Raw genomic sequence first — 27,385 nt, 5'->3', positions numbered from 1 at the left:
CACATGTGATAAATGCGTTAAAATAATTGGTTGCACTTTATTTTACAGTCCTGTAAACACTATGTACTTATAATAGCAATTACAATAACTGGGTTATAACTATGTACCTACCCTAAACCCACCCCTACCTTACTTAAACCCATGTAGTTCCCTTACATTACCAGTACTTTCTTGGGTAAGTACTCTGCAAGTACACTGTAATTACACGTACAGTAACATAAAGTGTAACCAAATAATTTAACGCAAATTAATTACAGAAGCACGTGAAATTGCGTCATTAATGTAATGTCACCGCTGTTTGGCCAGATGATACGCAAGCTACGTTTCTCAGCTGGATAAAGCAAACCAGTGTCTCGCTAGTGAAGTTTTGATGGATGCAGGAGTCATAACACACTTACTGCACAATGCACATGTGAGTCCGTTATATTGATGCACAAAAAAAAAAAAAAGTGTGTATGTGCGCTCTTGATACACTGATCACACATTGTATTTATCCATAGACGCATTTCAGTCCATTCACACTGTTTCCACACACATTCAGGATTATGTTTTGATATGTCATGTGTATGTTGCTGTGTTTAATAATTCTGAATGGATGCGTGTATTGTAGTTAGCACATACAGTCAGGTCAAGGTGTTTGGTTTAGGGTTTTTATGGCATCTCCATGTGGTCCTGTTCAGTATGACTTGTCTAAAAGCTATTTGCACATACTATACACCAGGGGATGGCGCTAGGGCTGGGCTAAGGGGGCTTAAACCCCGGATGCTTTTAGTAAAGCCCCGAATATTTTGTTACCTTGTCTTTCTCATAGAGTAAAACAATTAATCAGAAAAACAAATGTGAATAAGATTACAGCTGCCATGATTACTTGAATTAAAGGTACTTACAACGTGCTTTTGCAGCGTTGAGCATTGTAGCCAATCACAGACATGTCTGTTGAACGCATCGGCCAATCAGAGGCGTTTAAATGAGTCGCTGCGCTTAAGATGTGTTTTGCGCGAGCTCACCGAGTTCAACACTTTTGCAAACCTGTCATTATTATTGGCAATAAACTTAAAGGGATGGTTCAGAGTAAAATCAACCTAGGGTCCTTTGCACCATGACCTCGAGCCAAACACCCCCCAGAAGCCTTTTTTCCCTTGGTTGAACATTATTAAAGTTAGAGCTTATTTAGAGACATCAGCCGAATAGCTTAGTGCAGGCGCTAATGGATCCTAGGCTGTATCTCGTAAATTACCCCACTAATAATGCCCAGAATGGTACCAAACTTCTACTGTAGTACAAATAGGTTCTGTACTCATAAAACGAGGCATTGGAAAGTTTGTAAGTACATCAGGAGTTTACTTAAATAACACTTGCCTGATGGCTAATGCTACCGCTAACCCGGTCGTATTAGTGCATTCCTGGAACTGGGCGTCGTTACACTACATCCTTATGGATCGCTTTCTGCCAGGACTTTTACATGCTTTTCCCAAATCACGGAAGTGACCTCGACGTGCGGGTTAGCGGTAGCATGAGCCGTCAGGCAAGTGTTATTTAAATAAACTCCTGGTGTACTTACAAACTTGCCAATGCCTCGTTTTATGAAGAAGAAGTTTGTAAAAGTTTGGTACAATTCTGGGCATTATTAGGGGGGTAATTTACGAGATACAGCCTAGGATCCATTAGTGCCTGCACTAAGCCATCCGGCTTATATCTCTTAATAAGCTCTAACTTTAATAATTCAACCAAGGGATAAAAGGCTTCTGGGGGGGGGGGGGTGTTTGGCTGGAGGTCATGGTGCAAAGGACCCTAGGTTGATTTTACTCCGAACCATTCCTTTAATATGCAAATAAGAGATTCACTGCAATGTATTTGATATTCTTGATGCTGCTCTGATGCACTCCATTACGCACCGCTCTGTTTGTTGTTAGGATGACTAAAAGTTCAGTGTTCTAGCTCATCAATGTCAAAATTATTAAAGGGGTGGTATAATGCCCTTTTCACAAGATGTAAAATAAGTCTTTGATGTCCCCAGAGTGTGTATGTGAAGTTTTAGCTCAAAATACCCCACAGATATTTTTATATAACATGTTAAAGTTGTCACGTGAGCAAAAAAGCACCGTTTTGTGTCTGTTCCTTTAAATGCAAATGAGCTGCTGCTCCCGGCACAGGGGGCGGAGCTTCAAGAGCATGTGTCATTTTACCTCACACAGACATGCATTGAAAATTTCAAAAACTTTTAGCCTTTTATGTTCAAACCGGAGTCAGACAAAGATATAGAGACTCAAGAAGAAGTGACAACATGTAGAATGCAACAGGACGTTTCTGAATGGTTAGTTGATGAATTTATGTAGCTGATGTGTAGTTATCTTCTAGTCATTGATTAGCATATTCTGTCTTGATAATCTATAAATCGTGTTCAGGGGGCGGGGTTTATGTAAATTCTAGGGTTGGTGATGTCACTAACCCGGGAGGAATGTTGTGTAGTCTCTACCAGCCGTTTGTTGTAGTCCTTAAAAAGCGATTTCTTTAAAAGCAAATCTCTCCCTTTGCTTTGAACTTTGAGCATCGTAACTTTGCAGATGTTGTTTATGCTTAAACAGCAGCATTACACACTAACTAAAGTAAAAAAAGTTAAATCATAATCAACCACCCCTTTAAAGAAGGTGGGACTTACCGTTCACAGAAGGATGTTATCAGTGAACGATTGCCTAGTAGATAAACATTTATATCTGTAAATACAATAGAAATGTCCAACTACCGACTGTATCCGATGACGCAAATTACTCAACTTTTTTTTATTTATTACATTTTGCCTTTTTGAATTGAAAATATGCTAACTTCCTTGATTCATGTAGAGAGAATGTATGCATACTTAAAATAAAATATTATTTGGAAAAAGTTAAAATTATTTCACTAATACAATAAGGCTTTCTTTTTCTTTATTCCCTTAAATCGCTTTTATAATTAATGAATTCCTTTAAATAAGAATACCCAATTTGAGTTTGGGCTAAAGTCCCGAATATCCACTGACCTTAGAACCGCCCCTGCTATACACTATGAATTCTGAGAAGATTTTTTCTGTAATGTTTTTTTAATGGGTGCTTTGGTGTGCATAAATTTATGAATTATGGACACCTTATATAATTTGGTCATTGGTGACCTTTTGGAGTCTCCAAGTATTAACCTTAAAAAAGCTTGTAGAAAATACAGTTTTGTAAGAATCACCCTTCAATCTCATGGTTTACTTTGCTGGATACTGCAAATGATGACCAAATGAACATATTAAATTGCGTACGCTTAATTTCACGACAAGTGTGCAATTAATCGCGATATAAACAATGAATCTATTGACAGCTCTAATGGATATACATGAGCACTTTAAAGCATGGAAATCAACAAATTTATATAAAATCACAATAACAAAAACTCCTGTTTGTGTTTAAGAAAGTCTTTAAGATGGTTAGTTCACTTTGCATGAGACGATAGCCAGCCAATTGTTCTTTGAAGCATGGGCGGATCTACAGGGGGGCACTCTAGAGCCTTGCCCCCCCCCCAGCTGCCCCCCTAACTTTGATGATCCAAAAACTGTACTTGTAAAAACAACCCGCCACTATGTCCACAAGCTTCTCAAAACAGTGAACTAAACAATACATTTACCAAAGGTGAACAATTAAATTTTTTATTTTAAATGTATTATTAGCCCCTCCCCCCTGCCCCTCAAATACTTAGCTACGTCCCTGATTCAAACGTGCAGAGCGGCGTTCGCTCAGTCTGGCTCACACACAGCGAGTCTGCTGCGGTGCGGTGGCCACCCGACTGGAGAGACTGAGCTGCCCCAGAGCCTCTGAAGGTGAAGTGAGTTTCCCCAGGTGTAGTTTAAACACACGTTTAACTTAAAGTTACATTTGTAATGAATGTATTGTATGCTAAAGATGATTCAGCGTCAGCAAAAACAGCGTGTCTATTACGTTAGCCAAAATCAGCGGTCAAATCGCTCCCTCGTGATTTGTAAGAGCACTCTTCCCTTTGATTAGCCTAATTTTGATTTTAGTAAAGACAAGACCAGCTTAATAAAAAATCTAAAATATCGTTTGTATCCATAACGTTTACTGATGGTCGCCGTTACGCCGATGTATGTTACGTTACAACAATACAGTGCCAGTTAGGAGATCGATCATTTGATTAGCTAAGCAGTCCTATTAAATCCAATTCCTCTCAGATATCACAGCAATGAAACCAATAATAACAAATACAATAGGATTAAGTATGGGCGTTAATAGTTGGGAGAAAATATGATGCGTAATAATGATTAGATCTCCATTTGGTCTTAAAGAGGCAGCAGTCTAATAAACCTGCTGACGATTGCTCCATTAATGTGAATCAAACAACAAAAGGCAAAGAGAAAATCAGTCGCAGCTCTTGAATGATATAAGCTTTAATCTATCTATGATAAACTATGCAGTGTTATTTTAAATCTGACTTGTCTTTTTAGCCCATATTACTCCTGAACAGTAATGTCAGTAGACGTTACTGAAATTAAAGCACTGGATATATCATTTGTATATTTGTTTAATTGTATACTTTTTTTGTTTGACCATGTGTTTGTACTTTGTTTTTGGTGTGCTATGTCTTCTGAATATTAAACACAAAAGCCTGCACCCTTCTGCATAACATAGCCTACATGTTTTATTTGTTTTGTTAAAGCAATGCTTTTTCTTTTGCTATAGATATTTATTTTACATTTCAAAATATAAAGCAATATTAATTTTGTTCTAAATTATTTTTGTCCCTTTTTTTTAATATAACAAAAAGAACCGATAAGAATACCGTCAAAGTACCGGATCGATAAGGAGTATTGGTAAGAGTAGTAATACCGAACGATACCCATCCCTATTGGCAGCAACGAATTAAAAGTTATGGCCAATTTATCTGTGATTAAATTCAGTATATATACGTCTGCCATATGTTGCCACCCCTCAAAAATTCCTGCCCCCCTCTCGCCACCCCATAAATATTTTTCTAGATCCGCCCCTGCTTTGAAGTTTACTGACATAAATTTCTTTCAGTTGACACACTTGAGGGTCACTGAATATTTCCAACCAATGCTCGCCGGAAATAATAAAAAACCCATTTGCTGAAGCAATCATGACATTTTAGCTGCTTCTACAAGTGTTGAGCTCTTTTATTGAGTGTCGTGAATCATGTTTCAAGGGACTCGTACCCAAACGAGCAGTGCTGTACCAGGTGAAGAACTGAGCAAGTTTACGACATTAGAAAAGTCATACTGAGTTGGTTATGTGAGGCAAATGTCAAAATGTATTCGTTTCCTATATTTGGTCTGTCATTGAGAGAAAACAAGTCTTTGCATTAGAGGACATAGTTAAGCCGCACAGATTTAGCCATGTAGCTATTCTGGCGTAAGATAACAGTGGCACCACTTACTTATTTAAATCTTTAATGCTATTAAAAGATAATATGTATCATACTTCTAAAGATATATAGAGGGTAAAATGACCAAATGACAGAGTACCAACTCTTATCACGAACCTAGTGGGAAAAACACTGTTCAGAACATCAGCACCCAGCAGGACAGTCTTCTTCTGATTCATTTCCTCGAATTGGGAAGTACGGAAACTGACTCATCACTACAACAACACTGTTGGAGAAACAACCCTTGCTCTGTGCAGCAGGTCGAGACAGAACTGAGCGCTGATGTACAGGCGCTGAACTGGGTGTTGCTTGTTATTGATAAGACACTGGAGGTGTTTTGATGGTGTACAGAAGAGGAAGAGCAGACAGACGCTTGACCGCATGCTGCTGCGGGGAGAACCGACACGCATGATTGGACAACAACACCAGAGATGAAACCATAGCAATGCAAGCTGGGAACAGTCAAGGTGTGTGTGTGTGTGTGTGTGTGTGTGTGTGTGTGTGTACGTACCTCTCTCCACTGCTTGGTCTCCACACCCTGAGTGTACAACACGCACACTGTAAAAGGGACAAAAATAGCAAACGTTTAGTGCCAATGTTCACTTACATACAAAAAAAACAGCAATTAAACAATAATATTATGAACTTCTCAAATTAACATTTCAGATATGAGATATGAAACTATAAAAATTGTTGTTATTTACTGAAAATCTTGTCAATCTAGATATGCATCCATTCATGACGCCTTAAAATGCAACACATCAAGGTTGACATCAGTGACGTCATTACCAGAACACAGGGGAGGATTTTAATGAGTCTGCCTCTGTAATGGTATTAGGAAAACAGAAATGGAATTATGTTGCCAAATGCTCAATCATTTCAATACTAATTGAAAAACAATAAATGTGGAAACATTTAATTCATTACTTTTTCAATTCATTTCTATTTTTATAAAATACCATTGGCAAAATTAATAATGTGTATCTTTATGACACTTTTATGGTGATCCCTATTCATGTTCATTATGTAGAAGCTGCATTCTTCAGCGTTGTGTATCACTGAAGAAAGTCATACGGTTTTAAAGTGCCCCTGTTATGCTATTTTAAAGATTCCTAATTTTGTTTTCTCCTACAATAGGTTTACAAGCATCTATCGACTCACTTCTCAAAGAGTCTGAAAAAGGTGTGTTTGAAGATTCAGTCTCTCTAAACCCTTCCTTTCCACAAGCCTACTCTGCTCTGATTGGTCAGATGGCCCAGTCTGTTGTGATTGGTCCATCTGCTCTGATTGGTCAGATGACCCAGTGTGTTGTGATTGGTCCATCTGCTCTGATTGGTCAGATGGCTCAGTCTGTTGTGATTGGTCCATCTGCTCTGATTGGTCAGATGGCTCAGTCTGTTGTGATTGGTCCATCTGCTCTGATTGGTCAGATGGCTCAGTCTGTTGTGATTGGTCCATCTGCTCTGATTGGTCAGATGGCCCAGTGTGTTGTGATTGGTCCATCTGCTCTGATTGGTCAGATGGCTCAGTCTGTTGTGATTGGTCCATCTGCTCTGATTGGTCAGATGGCTCAGTCTGTTGTGATTGGTCTACTCTGCTCTGATTGGTCAGATGGCCCAGTCTGTTGTGATTGGTCTACTCTGCTCTGATTGGTCAGATGGCCCAGTCTGTTGTGAGCTATATTATAAAAAGTAAAACAAAGTATAGATAAAAAGTATAACAGGGCACTTGAAAATGTTGTGAAGGTGAGCTAAATTTGACTTTTTGGGTGAACTATTCCTTTATTGTAACTCCCTGTCTACCACTCCAACAGATGAGAACTTTCTGCCATTCTGAGTTCATGTTTCATTCAGGATAATCGGATACACGCAGAGCTTTGCAGATGAGAAGAACTCATCAGAATCACGCTGGTGTTTGACGAGAAGCGAAAGACAGGAGATCAAGGAGAAAACGAGTGGGGGTCGCTAATTAATGCAGAGTATAAAATGAAAAGACAATCTTCCATTGGCTGTACTCACGTGGATCAGATTTGGAGAACGTGTCTCTGTCTAAAAGATTCCTGCAGAGAAAGAAAAAAAAACAAGATCAGTATAATTCTGACAGCTTGATTAAACGCTATCAGTGACACACTGACATGTGAAGCTTTACTGAAGAGGCTTTTTGACAATTTCATTAAACTGTATTATTGGAATTCCACAAAAGCAGATATCAGGATAACGTTTCAAGACAAAGTGTTGACTGTAGGCTCCCTTAAAAAATACCCATGACATTTTCACACGTTTAAACTTCAAGTTACAAGTAACATAAGCATTTAATAAATAACATCACATTTGTCATTTGAACTACATCAGCCACTTTCAACATGTGAGCTAAAAGGTTAAAAATGCGGAATGGCAAATGCTTCACTATATTTTCCTTTTCTGTTTTTCAATAGATGTTCCAGCTTTTATTAAAACTATAAATTAAACTAAAATTAAAATGAAAACTAAAAATATTAAAATTAATCAAAAATAACAAACTATAATAGAGTATAAATAATACTAAAATAACACTGTTGTCCAATCGATACAATAGCCAAGTTTACAAATAACTCAAGTATGCAAATAAGAAGAGGTCTGCAAATGTATTTAAAAAACTTGAAACCTGATTACACCAAAAAAACAAGAGCTCAAATCAGATACTGGAATATACTAACAAAAAACTGCAATAATGACACCATAATTTACTTTTAAAATGAACTTTTATAACGGTTTTATAAAATAATCATGAGGACATGCCACCTAAAAATCACATGCAAATCTTCATATGTATATTTGGTTTGCAGCCAGTAAACCAGCATTTACTTTAATGTGGACATGTACCATGGCAATATCAAGTTTGTTTTTTATATATACCATGGTTTTCTTTTAATCACATTAGCGTACCCTGTGAATAGCATCATAAGATAATCATCAAGTACCATGGAATATATCGAAGTACCATGGTATTATATAATACCATGACTGTACCATGTACACTACAGTACTTTTTGTGCAAGTTCACAAAAGTTTCTCTTATTCTATGCAACATTCCTTCATCCAGAAACTAGAAACGGTCACATACTCCCACACCAGAGAGTTTTGCAGCGATTGCTAACAGTAATATGTGGATTTTTATTATATCTTTGGAACTGTGGTAGATTGTTATCTCTGTTTCTAATTGCAGCAGATCTTCGTGTTCATCCTACCCAAACTTTTTTTTAACCAACAGTAAAGTAGGTGTTTGCTCTCTGTCGGGGCAGGTGGTTCAGAAAGTGATTTTCTGTTTTTCTCTTGTTGTTTGACTCACATTAAAACAGGGCTCTACAGTGTGACAATTTAAGTTAGCAGCACCACCTTCTCCTTGGAGGACTTAACCTATAAATAATATAAATAATTATATTAGACTACTGTACAGTAGATTTAGCTACGTCTCCATGTATTAAAAATATTACTACTACTACTAATAATAATAATGTGTGCATAGAAGGTTGCTTATTTTTCACTTGATTTTTTTTATAAGCAATATTTACGTTTAAACAGCATGCAGACTTCAATGCTTGTATGTATTATTTACTTATGATTACCGTCATAAATCAATTTAATTGAATGTTTTTAAATAAAATAGGAAAAATAGTTCCAACATATTTTGCTGTGGTACCGAAATTGGTACAGAGAAGCGTAAAATTTGACCGGTGTCGGTACTGACTACTGGAATTTCGGTATCGTGACATCCCTAGTAGGCACAGAAGCAACACAATCGCCCGCTCAGCCTTGATGCGCTGGAGTAATCCCTGAGTGTACCGTTGTGGGTAGTGGGGGTGGAAGAACATGCGAAGTGTGTTCTGGCATTAAAAAGATACCCACCACGACTCTGTGAGCCGCTCGTGCACCTCCGTTATAAAAAGGAACTGTGGCAGAGAGAGCCTGAGTGGGGTGATCCAAGACCAGAAACCAATCATCTAACCGTGATTGCTCGGGGCAGGAGGAATCCACTCAACAAGCCGGATGTTTGCGGTAGCACGGGCAAGCACAGCAGCCATCTCAGCGTCAGACTCAGTCTGCACAACCACCTGTTGGTGGGATCCAGGTGAGTCTTCCACATCAGAATGCCTCCGATAATGCAATTGAACTTTCTTGCACTTATCTGTGCGTAGAGAGAGAGAAGCGCTGAAATGCACCGTAGGAATCCAGCAAAGCTTCTAGGTAAAGGTGAATGAAGAGAGATTCACAGGCTCCGAAGAACCAATCTGAATGAGTGGATGCAAGCCACCTTCTGTTATACCCGTATATCCGCCAACTCTTATTGGCCTTTTCTGAAGTATCACCCTAGCGTCATCACTTTGACAGTTCCCAGAACTGCTTCCGCCCGGCATGGTATAGGCCTAATAAATGATCAGTTGTGTAATTTGAGCTGAAACATCACAGACACATTCTGGGGACACCTGAGACTTACATATATAGGCTACATATTGTAAAAAAAGATTTAATAATAGTTCTTGTTATTGTCAATGTTGAAAATGTTTTTGCTGCTTAATTTTTTTTGTGACTTTTTCTTCCTTCTGAATAAAACTAAAACTAAATAAAAGTATTAATTTTTTTATTTTTTTTTATCTAACTTTTGAATGGTAGCGTGCCATGGTTTCCACAAAAATATTAAGTAGCACAACAGTTTCCAACGTTGATAATAATAATAAAAAAAACAAATGTTTCTTGAGCAACAAACAAGCATATTAGAATGATTTCTGAAGGATCATGTGAAAATTCAGCTTTGATCACAGGAATAAATTACATTTTACAATATTAAAATAGAAAACAGCTATTTTAAAATGTAATAATACTTCACGATATTACTGTTTTTACTGTATTTTTGTTCAAATAAATGCAGCCTCAGTGAGCATAAGAGACTTCTTTCAAAAACATGTAAAAATCTTTTCTCAGTCTGAACACAGATATTAATTCAATAGCTACAGTTTCACTTCTGTTGATATGCGCTATGAGGACGATGGCTCTGCCTCACTCCCAGCGGCACAACAGTCATCACATCTCAACTTCTAAATCAGAGATGGCATTTCTATTATGAGGATTACACACACATGCCCCCCCACACACACACACTCAGGATGGACTCGGGCAGAATAGATGATCAGAGGGAAATATGTGGTTTTGGTATCACTAAAAAAGCAGCTGTGATTACAGATTCTCTCGGCATCCGTCTGGAAAGGCCCTCACCCTACATGTTTCTGCTTCACCTCTTCTTCACATCTACAGGAATCTCTCTGCTCATAATCCTTTCATCTACCTAAATCAACCATGTTTATATCCACTGCAGATGATAATTAGCATGTTGGCCCGAGTCATCAGGAATACAGGAACTGACAGTAGAAGAAAAATGTGGCATCTCACTGCTGGTGCTCTCAGTAATTTAGTACGTTTCATTTATGGACACTTTTTGTCATTTATCTTTTTACATTACACACTGAACTGTGATTGGTCTTGTGCATATTTAACCATTCACAGCCTCTTTTACACTGCCATTTGTTGTTGGAATAATTGTAATTTTCATTTATGAAGTATTTTGATGATCAAATTTTCTGATTAAATTTAAATCATAAAATTGAACATACAGTACCAGTCAAAAGTTTGGAAACATTACTATTTTTAATGTTTTTGAAAGAAGTCTCTTATGCTCATCAAGCCTGCAGTTAAAAAAAACACACAAAAAAAACACAGTAATATTATGAAATAGTATTACAATTTAAATTAATGGTTCTCTTTTTTAATATACTTTAAAATGTAATTTATTTTTGTGATGCAAAGCTGAATTTTCATCAGCAAGTACTCCAGTCTTTGGTGTCTTATGATCCTTCAGAAATCATTCTAATATGCTGATTTATGATCAATGTTGGAAACAGTTGTGCTGCTTAATATTTTTTTTATAACCTGAGATACTTTTTTCAGGATTATTTGATGAATAAAAAGTTAAAAAGAACTGTATTTATTTAGAATAGAAATCTTTTGTAACAATATACACTACCGTTCAAAAGTTTGGGAACAATAACTTAAAAAAAAAAAGAAATTAGTACTTTAATTCAACAAGGATGCGTTAAATTGATAAAAGGTGATGGTAACGATTTATATTGTTAGAAATATTTTTATTTTGAATAAATGCTGTTTTTATGAATAAATGCTGTTAACGTTTTACTCATCAATGAATCCTGAAAAAAGGATTCCAAAAAAATATATTAAACAGCACAACTGTTTCCATCATTGATAATAACTGAGTATCAAATCAGCATATTAGAATGATTTCTGAAGGATCATAAGACACCAAAGACTGAAGTACTTGCTGATGAAAATTCAGCTTTGCATCACAAAAATAAATTACATTTTAAAATATATTAAAAAAGAGAACCATTATTTTAAATTGTAATAATATTTCATAATATTACTGTTTTTTTTTTGTTTTTTTTTAACTGCAGGCTTGATGAGCATAAGAGACTTCTTTCAAAAACATTGAAAGTAGTAATGTTTCCAAACTTTTGACTGGTACTGTACAAAAAAACCATTGTAATAGATAAAAAGTAAAACATAAATGGTTAAAACAACTGTAATAAAAATAATTGTATTATTAAGATATGAATATAAGAATATTACAACTTGCCACGTCTTTGGGTGTATTTTAGGTCACAGCAAATGTAATTGTAAATTACTTTAAAAATGTTTTTCAAAAAAATAGCAAAGAAATACTTTTTTTGACCATTGTACAGTATATACCAGAATTTTGATAGCCGGTAAATACCGGATCAGTAAAAAATGTCAATGCCCAATAAAATAAAATAAATTCAGACACATGTATGGTAAAAAAATATTAACACGAAGCAAACATACATTATATAAATTACATAAATAAGGTCTCTGGTTGTGCAAATATATTTTTTCACATTTATCCTGTAATGTGTGATCTGGTTAGTTTGCATTTACATTTTTTGATACTTACATAAACTGTAAAAAATATCGCATTAAATTTACTGTAAAAAACCCCCTGAAATTCAGAAATTCACTGTAAAAATGGCTGAAATACTGTGACAATCAGCGCTTAATTTGTACATTAATAACTGCCGTATCACAGTTTCATCTTGGGGATCTCTTTTGATCAGAAACACCATCAGCTTTACTCGTGGATATGGAAAATTTAAATATGCTTTTTGACATTGGCAATATTCACTTATTTTTATTAGAATAATTCATCAGGTAGATATACACTCTCTTTTGTGAGCAAAACAATTAGCAGTAAGCACCAACCAATGAGAGTGATTTTGAACTTAAGAAAGCTGATCACAATTCTAAACACAACCTCCAAATACATCTGCATAAACCTGCACACGCTCTGTCTCTCACACGCACGCACTGTCATCATGCCATGCACTTGTTTATGCCGGATCATTCAGAGACAAATACTGCAAAAATCGGGCATTTTCTGGAACAGGATCCGGCTCAAATTAATTAGTTTGTTGTACTTTATTGTTCAGCCTTAGCTGAAAATTGGTCTTTAGTCTAGTCATACAATCACAAAACAGTTAATAATACACAATACGCAACACACAACATCCACCCGATACATTTAACAATACACAACATCCACAATATCAAAGATTAAAATATTCACATTTCCAACCTCTTGCATTTGGTACAAAGCACTGGTGACAATGTTGTTTTACAGGATGCCAGTATATTTTATAACTTATAACCATATATTTAGTTAAGTTATAATAAACAAAATTTGCCTTTTTCCCTTAAAAGGTACCGACAACCATCAAAATAATACACGTGGAACAATATAAAGTCACATGATGGGCCCTATCTTGCACCCAGCGCAATTGACTTTGTACACCGACGCATGTATCATTCCTATTTTGCACCCGACGCACAGCAGACTTTTCCCTCCACAGACGCACGTCGGTAAATTAGGGAATGAACTTGCGATCCCGGGAACGGTTCAGCGAAAAGAGGAGGCGTGTTCCGGCGCAAACGTTCCCTGGTGCTATTTTGCAGTTTCAGAAAACAATTCCGCGTTATTCAGATGCTATTTTAAGGGCGCATGCTTGGCATAATGTAGCGTGTGCAGTTTGCGCATTCACTTTGCTTCTCTACTCTACACAGACGCGGCAGTTGCCATTTTTGCAAACCATACATAATTACAAGAAAAATATTCCACATGAGGGAAATCATTGTGGTGTCCATGAAGATGTGAAAAAATAGGCATAAATCTAGCTTACACATATACCAAAATTATTATACGCCTGTTTAAGCTAAGCTAATCTGGGTGTGTTTCTCCATCCCCATACAATGTCACTTCTCTGTCTTTTACAGCCCTGACGAGAACGTCGGTCTCCTCGGCTGTGAACCGCTCCTGGCGTACGCCTGGCAAATCCACTGTTATAATAGCCATCTGCCATGTAACAAGCACACCTGCTCTTAAAGGGAATGTGAGATGATGCTCTTAAAGGGAATGTGAGATGATGCTCTGATTGGTTTATTTCACGTTATGCCCAAACCACACCTATGAATAATGAAGCTACTTCAGACCAACCCATTTTAGATTAAAGATTAAAATAGGGCCCGATGAATCAGAGTTCATCGTAAGTGGCCAGTTCATAAAACATGATGAATACTCGTATATAGAAGGTGTACAGGGTCACATACAAAGACAAAACACCATCAGGGTAACACATAAGAAACTAAAATGATGCAATAAACATTAACTAAAGAGCAAAAAATATAATACAAAACACAAATGTACATTACTGATAACAAAATAAGAAAAAAACTAATAAAAAAAATTTAATCATATGTGCAAAATTCATTACTAATCATTTAGTCATTACTTACAAAAAAACTAATTTGACAGTATTTGACAGTAAAACAACCAGTGACCTGAGACGTTTTTCACCATATATCGTTAGGTACGTGTGTGTGCGGGCGTGTGTGTGTGTGTGTGTTTTGTGGTACAGTATCCATCCTGTGTTGATATTTAGCGCAACCTGAAAACAAGCATTTCATTTACACCAAACCAAACCTAATCTTACCTAAAACTTTAACATGATTCTAGCAATATCCTTCAGGAAAGGCCAAACTATTTTTCTTCTTTTCATTCACTCTGGATTTTCAATATGGAAATGAATCCGCCCTGCTCTTTCGTGAAAGGTTGCTCAGAGGCCAAATGTCAGCCACGTTATTACTTTCCTCGCATGCAGAATAAACACAGATGGCAGATAAGGTTTTGCAAAACATTTAGAGATCTGCATTACAAAATTTATTCTGAACTCCATAACACTCATCCCTGTTTATGTGCGGAATATTTAACATGAAAATATGAAATGCTCATGGCATTCCCATTCACACAGAATACACAGCGATTTGCTACGACAAAGCTACCAGAAGTCTTTTATTTTCGATGAGAGTTGATGATTTGAGGCTAGATGAGCGACAGCAACCGTTGGCAATGCAAAAAAGTTGAGCAGAGCATAAAATGTATGCAAATTATTAGAAATGCATTTTTTGTATTCATGCTGGTTTCATCTTGTGTTGAAAAACTTATAGCAGAGACAAAATCTGGTTTGTTTGGTTTTCTTGACTGCTTTGTACAGCACTTTAGGCTGCACTTGTGGCAGTAGAAATGTGCTTTTATAAGAAAATAAACTAAACTAATATTGGAACAACTATATATTTTTCACTATTATTTACAGGACCTGCATTTTCGTGGGTTTAAATAAAAGATTTTTGTAATAAGACACAATAAAAACAACGGTAAAGAATTAACTTGATTTCCAAATGTCAATGAATTTGCGCCAGCTGAATGTAACATTTTTGACAAGCCAAACATGCATTACGAACTACCAAAAAAGCCTTTCGAATGTCTCCAGCACATTTTATAATAATCCACAAATCTAACGTAGTTCACCCCTCACAAATGTTATTGCGTCCGTCAAAGACGTCAAAAACAGTTGGAATATTAGAACTAAAAACATTGACATTACATGGGCATCAATCACTTCAATGAATACTTGACAGCTAAGAAATAAATGATTATTACCTTACAATCCATCTTTTTTTTTTATCCACATAATTTAAAATCACGACATTGATGTCTGTCAAAGAATAACGTGCTCAATATACAATAGTATTTACGAGAAGAAGAGGTCCAGGGAGTTCACGGATTTCCTAGAGAACCCAAACTACCGGATGTTTTGAGTGCGTCATCGCTTTCTGAAAAGAAGGAGAAAATGGCGGCTTGGGGTGCGTTTCCCGAACAACGACGTAACTCGCTGCTACGATGCATCATAGTTGAAGACATCAACTAGCTAGTCACGACTGTTTCCCGAAACCATAGTGTCGCAAAGTGGTCGTTCAACCATGTTGGTTTATGACGTCCCGCATGTGGTGGAGTAATAACTTCTTTTAATGAATCTGTTTGAGATCGAATTAACGCTAGATGTTTTGCTATAAATTACAGACATGGCATCTGAGGACTATTTCAAATTTTTCTCAGTTATTTTGCTTTATTTCCAGATTCAATCATAGGCTCGTTCTTATGCACTAGAGCACGTTCACACATGCACACTTCAAAAACGACACTTTAAATCTCTTGACAAACTAAAATACTTAAATGGCATTTGTATGTATTTTAAATAAAAGACAGATTATACTGAATGTCAACTTGCTTATTTGGCTCAAGATAAGGATTTATTGAGTCCACATGTCATGCAAACAAGAAACTGCTTCTAACCACAGGTCGAGAGCTGTCGTTCCAAACACACAACTGTGCGATGCTGTTTGCGAATGTTTGTTAGAACGATGGTTTCGGGAAACACCGACTCGTTGAACTATGCAGACAACGACGGAACTTGCGAACATAATTGGCTAACGATGCTTTCGGGAAACGCCCCCCTGAGCAGCTTAAACATGCTTTCAGGTCAGAGACGATGACATACGTAATACATAATATAACATAAGTGAGTATAAATTTGTTCTTCACTCACTGAAATTGATTCGGGATGATCATGGAATTAAGTGCAATACTTCACACGGAATGCTAAAGAGCATAAACGCCAATTTAATTTAAAAAACTTCGAACATCGTTCAATGTGTTGTTGTTTTTCTGACATTTTTTACACATGAAATATACATTCTGATTCTGACATTCATGATTTAAATATATAAAATATAAAAATATATAATTTATATTAATTATATATTATATATAATTTATATTATATACATAGTATATATTTATATAATATAATTTTCTATTCTTGACTAATCCTTTTTCCTCATCATTTTGGCAACAGATACACGGCTAAATGAGATGAGTCCCTGTAGTCGTCCAATCTGACTCTCCTATGCTGATGCAATATATATTATAAACTTGACAGGTGATTTTTATAAAATGTAGTTTGATCACTATCTTCTCAGTTCTTGCTAGTTTTGCTAAATCTAGTTCGCTAAAATGTTTAATTTTCCAACAAAAGATGATACATTTTTACATAATTTGTTATATTTAATTAAATTAAACAAATATATATGAGCAACCCCACACTCATAGTAATGCGATATGGCTCTATATCAGCACGGCTGTGATTCGCCACAGGCCGGTCAAGTGACACTGCAAGCGCTTGCACAAAAGCTCTTCAACCCGGACACTAAAAAACAACCTGCAGCAACAGTGTAAAAGTAGCCCAACTTTGCAAAACTACCTGGAGCTCACATCTCCCAAAACATCTAAACACATTTTCAAATAGGTGCTATGTTTATTAATAAATCTCATATATGAGGTCTGAACAACTACATTCTCACCTGAAAACACTGAAGACTACATTCTGTGACATAATAACCGTAGTATTTGTAAAATTATAGTAGGTTCGCTCTTCAGCCATTGATGATCGCTGTGAAATGCCGCCAGTATACAGTAGATCTGGCAGAAATTAGCGGAGTTCAATGTTCAATGTTCAATTTATTTATAAAGCACATAATAATACAACAGAAGTTGACCACAGTGCTGTACAAAGGGTAAGATAACAATCATAAAAACACATTTAAATTCTAAACATTACCATAGACAACCTCAATCTAAGCGGCATTAATAATAACCTATTACACCACTAGCACAGCACTCATGAATGATCAAATGCCAAAGTGAAAAAGTAAGCTTTTAAATGTCGTTTAAACTCTGTAAGAGAGGAACATTCTCTGATATAAGGAGGTAAACTATTCCACAGCTTGGGAGCAGCGGCTGCAAAAGAGCGATCTCCTCTCATTTTCCTATACGTCCGCGGGACTACCAAGAGGTTTAATGACTCGGAGCGCAGTGCTCTCTTTGGTTTATTCGCCTGGATTAGATCAGCTATATATGTCGGAGCACTACCATGTAGGGCCTTGAAAACATATAAATGTATCTTAAAATTAATCCTGTAGAAAACCGGCAACCAATGTAGTTCTCTTAATACAGGGGTAATATGCTCATTTTTCCGAGTGCCTGTCAATAACCTTGCGTGACACATATATAGCCTATATATATATATATATATATATATATATATGTGTATATATATGAAGAGTTCAGATGCAAAAGCCTCTAAGTGCCATCTGAAATTTTCTTCTAGAATGATCATTTTTATGAAGCTCGTATATTTAAGTTCAGTAATTTCACTTAAATGACAATTAATAGGTAATTTTCATTCCCATTTAAGTGGAATTACTGAACTTAAATATACAAACTTGATAAAAATTATCATTTTAGAAGAAAATTTCAGATGGCACTTAGAGGCTTTTGCATCTGAACTCTTCATATATATATGTATACCCCTTTAAGTATTAACAAATCATGATATATATATATATATACATATATATATATATATATATACATATATATATATATATATATATATATATATATATATATATATATACATACATATATATATATATATATATATATATATATACATATATATATATATATATATATATATATATATATATACATATATATATATGTATATATATATATATATATATATATGTGTATATATATATATATATATATATATATATATGTGTATATATATATATATATATATATATATATATATATATATATATGTATATATATATATATATATATATATATATATATATATATGTGTGTATATATATATATATATATCATGATTTGTTAATACTTAAAGGGGTGATATAATGCCCTTTTCACAAGATGTAAAATAAGTCTCTGATGTCCCCAGAGTGTGTATGTGAAGTTTTAGTTCAAAATACCCCACAGATATTTTTATATAGTAAATTTTTGAGGGTGAGCAAAAACGCAACGTTTTGTGTCTGTTCCTTTAAATGTAAATGAGCTGCTGCTCCCAGCACAGAGGACGGAGCTTCAACAGCTTGCACTCACACAGACATGCACTGAAAATTTCAGAAAATTTAGAGTCAGACTCAGACAATGATGGAGAGACTCAAGAAGAAGAAATGCATGTAGAAAGCAACAGGACATTTATGTATGTTTAGTTGATGAATTTATGTAGCTTATGTGTAGTTATCTTCTAGTCATTGATTAGCATATTCTGTCTTGATAATCTATAAATCGTGGTCAGGGGGCGGGGTTTATGTACATTTTAGGGTTGGTGATGTCACTAACCCGGGAGGAATGTCGTGTAGTCTCTACCAGCCGTTTGTTGTAGTCCTTAAAAAGTGATTTCTTTAAAAGCAAATCTCTCCCTTTGCTTTGAACTTTGAGCGTCGTAACTTTGCAGATGTTGTTTATGATCAAACAGCAGCATTACACAATAACTAAAGTTAGAAAAGTTAAATCATAATCAACCACCCCTTTAAACATCATAAAGGTTTTGGGGAGTCGCACCACATGACATTTTACAACCTTGTCATAAAATAGTCAAATTATCTGATAGTAAAGCTTTATAAACGCAACTTTAAATCAAGTGTTTACATGAAAACATGTCGCCATCTCCAATTTCAACAAATCTGAAAGAGATATTAAGAGATTTCAGAAGAGAATTTAAAGCATTCTGACAACAATGTGTGAAATGTTGTGCCTGTCCCCAAAGAGCCCATCGAAAAAAAAGCAGGAAGCAGGTGTGGATGATTATGATCGTAAATTGCACTCTTTGCTTGGTGAGTTTAATTTCAATTACTCATCCACTTTTCAACGGCCCAAAATGTAATTAACTTTAAGTATTGTCCTCTGCATATCAAAGAGCAAATAATCAGCCCGATCTTCTCCGTCACGCTTGTTGAAAGACACTGCGAGCGCTCGCACAAAAGAGCAGGAGCTGTTTAGAAAATAACCAAACAAAACCCTCCGCCTGCTTTGCTGAAACTATAAACCTCTCGCCAATAATATCCAGCACTGAAATCAACATTCAAGCATTCAAGACCATATAAGATACATTTTTAAGTATCAGGATGAAGTGCTATTCTCTATCTTAGTGATGATGGCTCAGCATGAGTACCTGCCATTCTTCATTAATCACTCTATGGCAGCAAGTGCCATCATTAAACCTCATTTATGTCCTCCTCATCACACCTTTTGAAAATCAGAATATCTTGTCCAAAGCTCAGCAAAGGTTCCTTTCTCTGTCTCCAGGAATCCTCCAGGAGGTTTAATTATAGCCCTTAAGAGCTTGGAGATGAAGCTGAATGCGTTATGAGTGCAGATCTGAACCCCTGTGTCTCCAGAGCAAGGAGCCAATCCACCAAATATCCGTGTCTATCCATCGTTCTCCGGTGAAATACATCCCGGTTCGATACTCCATGAGAAATGTGCTGTTGAGGTCAACAAAGAATTCATTAAAGATTAATCAAAACTGGTTGTTTCATTTTGGAAAGGTAATGTGAGAGCTGTGTGGATGGACACGGGCTCCTTGGACACGTCTGGAGGACCGGGATTACGAGTTCCTCTCGCAATGGGAACGATTGTATTGTTGACGTGGTGTCGAATAAAGGTTAAGCACGGTTTTGTGACTTTAAAGATCAATGAACGGGTTCCTTTCTGTGGTAATGTGAAGGAAAGCCTGTGCTAAAAGGGATATTCAACGTAATATATTTCTAATGCTTGTTTTACAATCAATAGAGCGTGTACTGTAGATCCCTGTATTGTACTGACTCACTGTGTTTTTGTCGCATGCACTTTTAGGTTTACAATGATACACTTACAGTGCTGGTCTCAAAATAACTCGACTGCTAACACCACACTGAGTAAATACTGGGCACAACACATTTAAACTATAGCATGTTGGATGACTCATTTTAACCCAGCCGGTTGGGTGGTTTTATTCAGCGAGGACGCATTAAATAGATCACAAGTGAAGGTTACAACATAAATGATTGTTCATCAAACAATAATGAAAACACAACATTTCAACACTTTATTACACAACACAACCGTTTTTATTTAATAATAATAATAAATTAAAGCTGCAAGCAGCATTTAGCGGGGTTCAAGCATTTGAGGCCTTTAAGCACATAAGGCAATTTAGTGAGTTGTCTGAGTTTTCCTTTAGGATTTATAGGCTTTTGAGTGTATTTTGTCACGCCCCTTTTCTAAATGACCCTGTTACAGCCACCCAAATGCAAAAGTTCAACGTTTTTTTCAATAACTATTGATGTAGAGAGTCCAGAGAATTGTCCTAGACTGGTCTGGTTCCGATCGGGCGAAAAACCAGGGACTAGTTCACAAAAGTAGGTTTTGGACAAAATTCGACATAGCAGAAAGGGATCACAGTGGTGTAAGACACTTGAGTCTAGGTCAAACGGTCTAAGAGTTATGAGCGATTTTGTACTTTTGGTTGCTGTAGCGCCACCTATGGGCCAATCGGGGTCATACTCTGATAAGTTCTCCCCAAATTGAGGCCTACCATCCGGCCAGGTTTCAAGTCTCTAGGCTTTGGTTTAGCGGTTTGGCCTGCACGATGTGTTTTACAAATCCTTACAATTACAATAGGGTTTCAGCATTTCATGATTGAACCCCTAATAAATGTTTTTTGAGCACCAAATCAGCAAATTAGAATAATTTCTGAAGGATCATGTGACACTGAAGACTGGAGTAATGCTATTACAGAAAAGAACAACCATTTTAAATGTTAAAATATAAAACAGTTATATTAATGTTTCACATTATTACTGTTTTGACTATTTTTGATCAAATAAATGCAGCCTTGGTAAAAAAAAAAAAAAAAAAAAAAAAAGTTGAATGGTTTTGTTTAGTTGCAGGTTCTGTTGCAGGTGTGAATCACTACACAATCAAGTAAGTGTCTTTATCATGGAAAAAATACTGGTTTGGTACCAGTATAATTTGTTAAAAAAAAATTTAATGGATTTAATAGGGACCTAAAGTGTATTATTTATAGATTGCTGTTAAACCATATAAGTGTCATGATATCAATTATTAGACTGCTTTTTTGATTACAAAATTTTTATTTAACCAATAAAATGGAATTCAGAAAAAAAAAAAAACGAAAAAAAAAAAAACGGAATCTATTATTATTTGTCTTATATCATAGGGGCATTGTTTGATATACATGCTTCTTTTATACTCGTATTTACTGAAAACTCTTTTTTCCATCAGTGTCACACACTGTCCTGTGTAACTGACAGCACGCAGCAGCTGCGGTCCACAGACAGGTTGAAAATAACTCTGATAAGTTCCTTTAACACAAAACCACACTGCTCCAGGACAGCGAACAGACTCCTGACGCGAGCGAGGGAATGTCGGAGTGACCCGTGAGTCGGGGTTCGAAACGAACGGCTGGCTGTTATCACACCCCGAGAGGGCTGGTGCGTGTAAGCAGTGGAGTGCTGTGAGGTGGCAGTTTTGCTTTGCCACCAGATCCGTCAGGCACGGCAGAAACACTATAAAGGAAGCGTCTACAGGCTTCTTCCCTCAAGAGAGAACATACTGACTGCTCTGGAAAAGATGCCAGCTCTATTTTCTGCAACCTTCTGCTTGATTTCACATTTTTATCTCATCAGTTCTCTCCTTCCATATCTCTCTCTCTCTCTCTCTCTCTCTCTGGCCTCAAACTCCCATTACTATGAGCTCCAAAGCTTTGATCGCTAAAACACAGCATACACTCGCCCCTCAGTAAATCAATGCCCTGGAGTCAATCCTCTTGTGTGTATGAGTGTGTGTGTGTGTGCGTGCGTGCGTGTGTGTGTGTGTGTGTGTGTGTGTGTGTGTGTGTGTGTGTGTGTGTGTGTGTGTGTGTGTCAGGTATACCCTACATTATGGGGACAAAATGTCCCCACAAAGTTGGCAATGAGTAATAGTGAATAATCTCATGTTTCTCATGTCGAGTTTATTCTTAAGGAATAAAAATGAAACCGTATTTGTAAGCTTTGTCTGTTTGTGGGGGACGAGTCATGTGATCTGTGTACTGTGATATTTCATTCTAGTTGAGCTTCAAAGATAATTACATTTTGGAGGCAATAATCAAAAGTCTTTTAATGAAGACGTTCCAAAATAAGACTGCACTTTCTGTCACCATCCCAAATCGGTCCTTTAAATCTCACAGCAACAGAGCTTTGATGTTATCTAGAAATAGCTGCAGGCAAGCCCATTTTCTCAAGCTGTATCAGAGGAGATGATGCAATACCTTTCACAATATCATGAAGGATGTATCAGTTTGACAGCTGGATCTCTGAATAAAGGAGATCTTCAGGGGGAGCTGACACATGATGTGTGTGAAGGGTGTGAACAGCCATCAAGGGACCACCTCAAACCTTCTTCATGGTGATGAAGATGCAGACTGGGCTTCTAAGTATCGGATGACAGATTCATTCAAATTAGGAATACTAAGCAACCCCTCAGCATCAAACCTATAAAGACGATTCGCAAAATGCATGTCACATTATACTACTGAAGCAAAAACGGTCAAATTTAAAGTGCCCCTATTTTAAAGGTTCCTAATTTTGTTTTTGAGTCTCCTACAATATGTTTACATGCATCAAAGGTAAAAAAAAAAAACACATAATATACATAACATACATTTTTCAATGATTCTCAAACGACTCCTCCGAAGATTCAGTCTCTCTAAATCCCTCCTCTCCGAGGCCTACTCTGCTCTGATTGGTCAGAAACAACATACTTTCTTTTCTTTTTTTTAAACAAGTTCTACAATTTAATACTTCATATGTAATGGTTTTATATGATTTGTTAATTGTATTACAAGATTACACCTTCAATAAAACATTTGCAATTGGTTTGTAAAAGATGTTGTAATCCATGTTTTTGCTTTGAGTTTTCATTGCATTTACGCCGTTCTGACCAGCAGGGGTCGCCAGTGTGTCATTTCGAATGCTTCGAAACAGTGAGTCAATACGCTCTCTGCACGAACGCTGCTGATGTATTTCCGGTAGAATCTCAGCCAGCGTCTTTACTTCCGCATAGCGCGTTCTATAGCGAAGTGCACTAGCGCCAAAACTTTCTTAAAATTTATTTTCTCCGAAACGGAGACAACGATTTTAGAAACCGATTTGCTAGTCGGATTTCGCATGATATGAGAGAATACTCTCCCTCAAAGTTGTCGACGTAGCTCAAAATATATAATTTAAAGCCCTTCTCTTTCTTACTCTTAGGTGTGACAGCTAACTGCCTCACAATGTTGTTAACATCATTCACGTAAACCGCTGGAAGTTCTTGTAAACAGCGAGTGTTAATTTACCATTATCTCCACCGGATGCAAAAACGGCTTCCGACGCAGCACCGGATGTAACTGGGCGGGCTGAGACAAAACGCGGAAGCGATCGTGCATAGAGCCTATTGGTTCAATAATTGATTCAAAGTTTCAAAAAGCTTTGTTTCTCCCATCATTACAGTAAACTATCTATATGAATGATGACAAGGCTGTCTCCACAAGCACTGAAGTTGTCTACGAACACAGAAAAATTTGCTTTGACTTCAACAACGTAAAATAAGTAAATAACTATGTATCCTATCTATTCTTTTTAATGGAAAAACATTCATAAATACTTGTTAGGATCTGGTTTTGATGTTTTTGATGTTACTTTAAGCTGGTAAACAAGTAGTTAATGACTAACTTACATTTGCTCCAGCATTGAAATAGTTCCAAACGAAGGAATTCCACCCATGATTCCGACGAACACACCGTAATGGCGTTCGTGAATTAATCTAAATTGGCTGAATAAATGATTCAGTCATAAAAATCGTCAGTTGTTGCCACCTAGTGGCTTAACGACGTAACTTCCAGAAAGAGTCAGAGAAAATGCCACTCATAATAGACCTTATGTAGCTCCGCCCCTTTTTAGCGCTGCATTCGTTGCGTTCTGTCTTGCGATTTGTATTTCCAAAGCACAAAGATAAGATCTTACGGATTTATGAATGAACCGCTCGTTTTAAAATCTTCTCAGTCTACTGGCATCTGTTATGACATCATCTTCAAACATTACAATGCTCATGATAACTTTCGTTAACTCTACATCCAGTAAAATCCACTTCACCAGCTAATTGCTCTTCGACAGCAATGCCATAGAAATATACAGAGCTACCGCTAAAACAGAAGTTCAAAGACAAAATACTGAAGATGGCTGCACGATTGTTTCTCCGGCGCATAAGGTCTTATCACGCACGCGCAAATGCATCTGGACTGGTACAATTCAGCAATGATAGTACGGAGACATAGTAATTGACAAAATATGATTTGGGAAGTATATTTTGTATACTATAACATTTTTATAGTATAAAATAATTATTTCCACCACGCTTTTGTGTTTGACTGCAAAAGTGTAGCATTCCCCTGAGAAACAGCTACCTCTTAAAATGATTGAAATAGCTTTTCCTCCCATCTCATTATTTCCATCACCAGTTCTGTGAGTGAAAGCAAAAGTTTTGCAAGCGAGTGAAAAAAGCATTGAAATATATTTTTTGTCCCTATAGGGGATCTGTAGTACAAGAGATCCAAAAATAACTCTTCCTGAAATCTTCTGAAAAGTGTTTAGAGTTTTAGTGATGGATGAATAAATATCAGTAGAGTGACATTTCTTTTTGAGAGTAGGTCTACTTTGCATACAAGAGAAAGCTATTAATAACTGCTGATTTTCATGAAGGAAACGTGTTATTAAAATGCAATAACAATGTTTTCTCCATGACCGATTAGCTTCAGAGTATACAGTATACTTATAACTGACAGCAAACACACCCACAGTTGTCTGGACATCACGTACTTCATTGGTTTTTTGTGGAGTTCTGTATATATAAGTGTGAATGCGGGGGATATGTGTGATAATATCTGTGATACAGACAGTTGAAACGATCTGTGGGAGGCCATGTTTTGTTCCCTCTGTTTACTTCCTCTTTAAAATTGCATTTGCTGCTGCTTTTTGCCTTTCCTTCAGGGAGCGATGTAATTAACCATGATTAACTAGATATCTAATGTGCATGTAATGACACGAAATAACCCCAAAATGACACTGAAACATGCGCTTAATGGACTATAGCTCTCCAAGATTCACTCACATCATAAGCTCAATTAAAAATCACCCATGGGAATAATTCTACTTTGAGGTCCATTTTTGGGCCTGTTTACACCTGGTCACTTCATGCATTTTCCTGAATTTGATCGCTATCCGATAGTGGAAAGAGCAGGTTACAGTAAATGCCCTCTCAAACGCTTTCAAATTTTCCAATGCATGTCTTTAGTAAAGGATGGATGGATGGATGGATGGATGGATGGATGGATGGATGGATGGATGGAAAATATGGACAGGATGGATGGATGGATGGTAAATATGGACAGGATGGATGGATGGATGGATGGTAAATATGGACAGGATGGATGGATGGATGGATGGATGGATGTTTGTATGGATGGATAGATGGATGGATGTTTGTATGGATGGATGGATGGTAAATATGGACAGTTACCCAGAAAACGTAAACAGTTTCTACAAAATATATTGACGGAACCAAAGGATTTTAATCCATTGTATTCACCATCAAATCCCATCTTAATGTAGTCTGGAAATCCAGACCTAAATCTGAAAGATTTGGCCATCTTCTGTTCCTCTTTTAGACAAAAAGTCAAGTCTAACTCGTTCATTGTAGCGGCCAAAGCCGTTTCAAACAACTGGTGTTCATCCATAGCCATCTTGCAATGTTTACTAATGACTTCGACGTCACATCGCTGTCGTCATCTGTTTAGCTCGCCTCTGGCCCGCCTATATCAGATAACCCGATGTGATTGGTGCAGCTCGGATACAAGGGCATATTTAATGAGCATCATTACTCGACGCCAGAGTAAACTCGCTGAGCAAATTCAACTTGTGCTCTCGCGAGAACTGAGATTCAAAAAAGTCATAATGTTATGTCTATAATGTCTTAGTGCCTAACAAGTTTTAGGGCTGGGCGATATGACGATTATACAAGTGTCTAGCAGATAAATTTCGGGCTTTGCTTTGTGTATTATATATTTTTTTTGGTAGGTTGTAAGGATCACTGTCGAGTCCAACTGTCTTTAATTTAAGCTGATAATTGTTTGTTTTTGCAGTTTCCCTTACTAAAGGCAGCGATGTTGCCTCTCAGTCCGACTGAAGGGGTGTGTTCTGCCGGGAAAGTGATGTCACTGCATACCCTCTATTGAAAATACAGGCTTTCATTTACATCATTCATGTAACATAATTCCTAACTCAATGTGATAAGACAAGAATCATTAGCGGAGCCGTGTTTTGCATAATAATGCATGGGATTAAGAGTGAATGTCTGCATATTTATAAAAAAATATATATATATTTATTTGTAAATAGTTCAAATTGAGGACTTTACAATAAATTCTAGTTCTTTTACTGTTCTTTTACCCCTCTCCCCACCCATGTTCAAGATGTGGTTATGAACTTGGTCAGCAAACATGATG

At 36.6% G+C, this 27,385-nt stretch overlaps 1 protein-coding gene across 2 annotated transcripts in view; it reads right to left on the bottom strand.

The window, feature by feature from the left end:
• The window catches only part of cpne5b (copine Vb), a 213,347-nt gene that overhangs the window by 162,626 nt on the left and 23,336 nt on the right, over positions 1-27,385 (bottom strand). For both annotated transcript variants that reach the window (XM_084394844.1, XM_084394843.1), the window contains exons 2-3: positions 7,434-7,474; positions 5,927-5,973 (exon numbers count right to left, since the gene is read on the bottom strand). In XM_084394844.1, coding sequence (XP_084250970.1) covers positions 5,927-5,973; positions 7,434-7,474 — 88 coding nt within the window. The remainder of the gene's footprint in view (positions 1-5,926; positions 5,974-7,433; positions 7,475-27,385) is intronic.

This window comes from Rutilus rutilus (genome assembly GCF_951802725.1).
Source record: "Rutilus rutilus genome assembly, chromosome: 22".
Lineage (NCBI taxonomy): Eukaryota > Metazoa > Chordata > Actinopteri > Cypriniformes > Leuciscidae > Rutilus > Rutilus rutilus.
The sequence above is the reverse complement of the archived record's forward strand: the minus strand, read 5'-3'. Positions and strand labels throughout refer to the sequence as shown.